The sequence below is a fragment of the Chrysochloris asiatica genome, unplaced genomic scaffold, assembly GCF_000296735.1.
Source record: "Chrysochloris asiatica unplaced genomic scaffold, ChrAsi1.0 scaffold00014, whole genome shotgun sequence".
NCBI classification, from domain to species: Eukaryota; Metazoa; Chordata; class Mammalia; order Afrosoricida; family Chrysochloridae; genus Chrysochloris; species Chrysochloris asiatica.
In genome coordinates, this window is record NW_006408532.1 from 24,431,905 (window position 1) to 24,433,888 (window position 1,984).

The window sequence follows — 1,984 nt, forward strand, 5'->3', positions numbered from 1 at the left end:
AAAAAAAAAAAAAACTGAATAATAGCTAGAGAAATTTTTTATGTAAAGTTAGTTTTGTAAAGGATAGAAATCATCAAGCTTTCATTTTTCTCATGAGAATATTAACCAAATGAATTAAGAATGTTAAATCTTACTTCTTAACAGTTCATTCTCAGTCAAGAAGACATAACAACTAGTTTTAAAACATTGTATGGCAACATATGGTATGAAGAAGGTAATAGTGCCTCACCTGCTGCGGTGAAAGACCAGGCTAGCGTTGCTGGTGGAGTTACTAGTGCCTCACACCACTCAGGAGGTATGTTCTTAACTTTAAATTTGTCTTTCTTTCTCTCTTCCTGCCTTCCTGCCTGCCTTCATCCCATCTATTCTTCTTTTTCTACTTTGTATAGTTTTGAGTAAAATAAGACTTAATTGTTTTCCTTAATCAGCAGATACTATGTAGACATCTCTCAATTGTCAATATAATTATGCTCATTTTTTTCTTTGAAATTACTAGTCCTTTTGTAACAAAATTCGGTAGTATTTGTTTTGTTTCCTAATATCCCTTGTTGTTGTTAAGTGCCATTGTGTCAATTCTGACTCATAGCATCCCCTGCATAAGATTTCCAAGGAATAGCTGGTAGGTCGAACTGCTGACCTTGTGGTTTGCAGTCTAGTGTTTATCCTACAGCTCCATACCAGGAATCTCCTAATATCCCTGTAGGTCCTTATTTTCAGTTTTTCTCCTTCTCTCCTTTACCTCTTATCCCATGGGTAACATATATGCTAGATGGAATATTCTGTATTGCTCTTGTTACTGCTGTTCAGTGCTGTCAAGTTGGTTCTGAGTCATATAGACCCTGTATAGGGTTTCTAAGGAGTGGCTGGTGGGTTTGTACCACCAGCATTTTGGTTATCAGTCCAGTGCTTACCCAACATTTCTATAGCAGAACTCCTGTGTTGCTATTAAGAATGTTGTATTAGCAGAGGATGAGCATTAGTGGATGATGAATTCCCACACATACCTGGAAAAAAGAAAGTTAGGTAAAGGAGGATGTATCTTAAGCTGGTTTTCCTATAGAAGCAAAACCAGTAAAACTTATCTGTGTATGTATATGTATATATACATATCTATATCTATCTATCTATATATGTGTGTGTGTGTGTGTGTGTATATATATATATGTATATATGAAATTTATATCAAGGAAATGGATGATGAATTTCTCCACATACCTGGACAAAAGAAAGATAGGTAGAACAGAGAAGGGATGTGTCTTAGACCGTGTTCTCTATAGAAGCAAAGCCAGTGAAATTTATCTGTGTATATATATTAAGAAAAGCTTATTTCAAGGCAATGGCTTACAATTGTAGAGTTCTAGGTTTTCAGCAGAAGAGAAGGCAAGCTTTCCTTGTGTGCCCATTATATTTGGAGCAGGTCATACATACTACCAAGGAAAAACAACCTTTTAATTGATTGGCTGCTCATAGCCAATCATTGTAGAGTTAACTATGTCTCTGCATAGCCAATCATCATAGAGTCATCTATGCCTTTATTAGGGTTCACCATGGAAATAATCACATCTCAACTGCCGACTCACTGGAAACTCTGGCCCAGTCAAGTTGACACAAAACTGTAACTTATCACAGGATGCATATGATGTTGGATCTACTCTGACATGGGAAACCTCACTGGGTTCTGAATAGAGCATGAGCATGTACAAAGATTTTGGGAATTTGTACTTCTAAGAAGATTTTGATTTATAAGAACAAAGGTGTCACAGGATAGCTTGCGTGCTAGGGAGGGGGGCAATACACAAGAAGAAGGGGGAGGGGAATGGAAGAACAAAGCGGATGGGAAAACATTTAGGCAGGTTTGCATGGGCAAAGTGAGACAGAGGTAAATAATGATGTATGCACAACCTTGGAACAACAGGGCTCTGGGATACAGGGATTGAGATGGTTGGAATGGGCAAAAGGGGGGAAACAATGTTAAGATGCTTGG

The 1,984-nt window shown here is 37.6% G+C and overlaps 1 protein-coding gene across 1 annotated transcript in view; it reads left to right on the plus strand.

Annotated features, from left to right (window-relative positions):
• Positions 1-1,984, plus strand: part of VPS13A (vacuolar protein sorting 13 homolog A (S. cerevisiae)) — a 226,439-nt gene that overhangs the window by 116,188 nt on the left and 108,267 nt on the right. Inside the window, exon 35 of the mRNA XM_006835010.1 lies at positions 145-295. Coding sequence (XP_006835073.1) covers positions 145-295 — 151 coding nt within the window. The remainder of the gene's footprint in view (positions 1-144; positions 296-1,984) is intronic.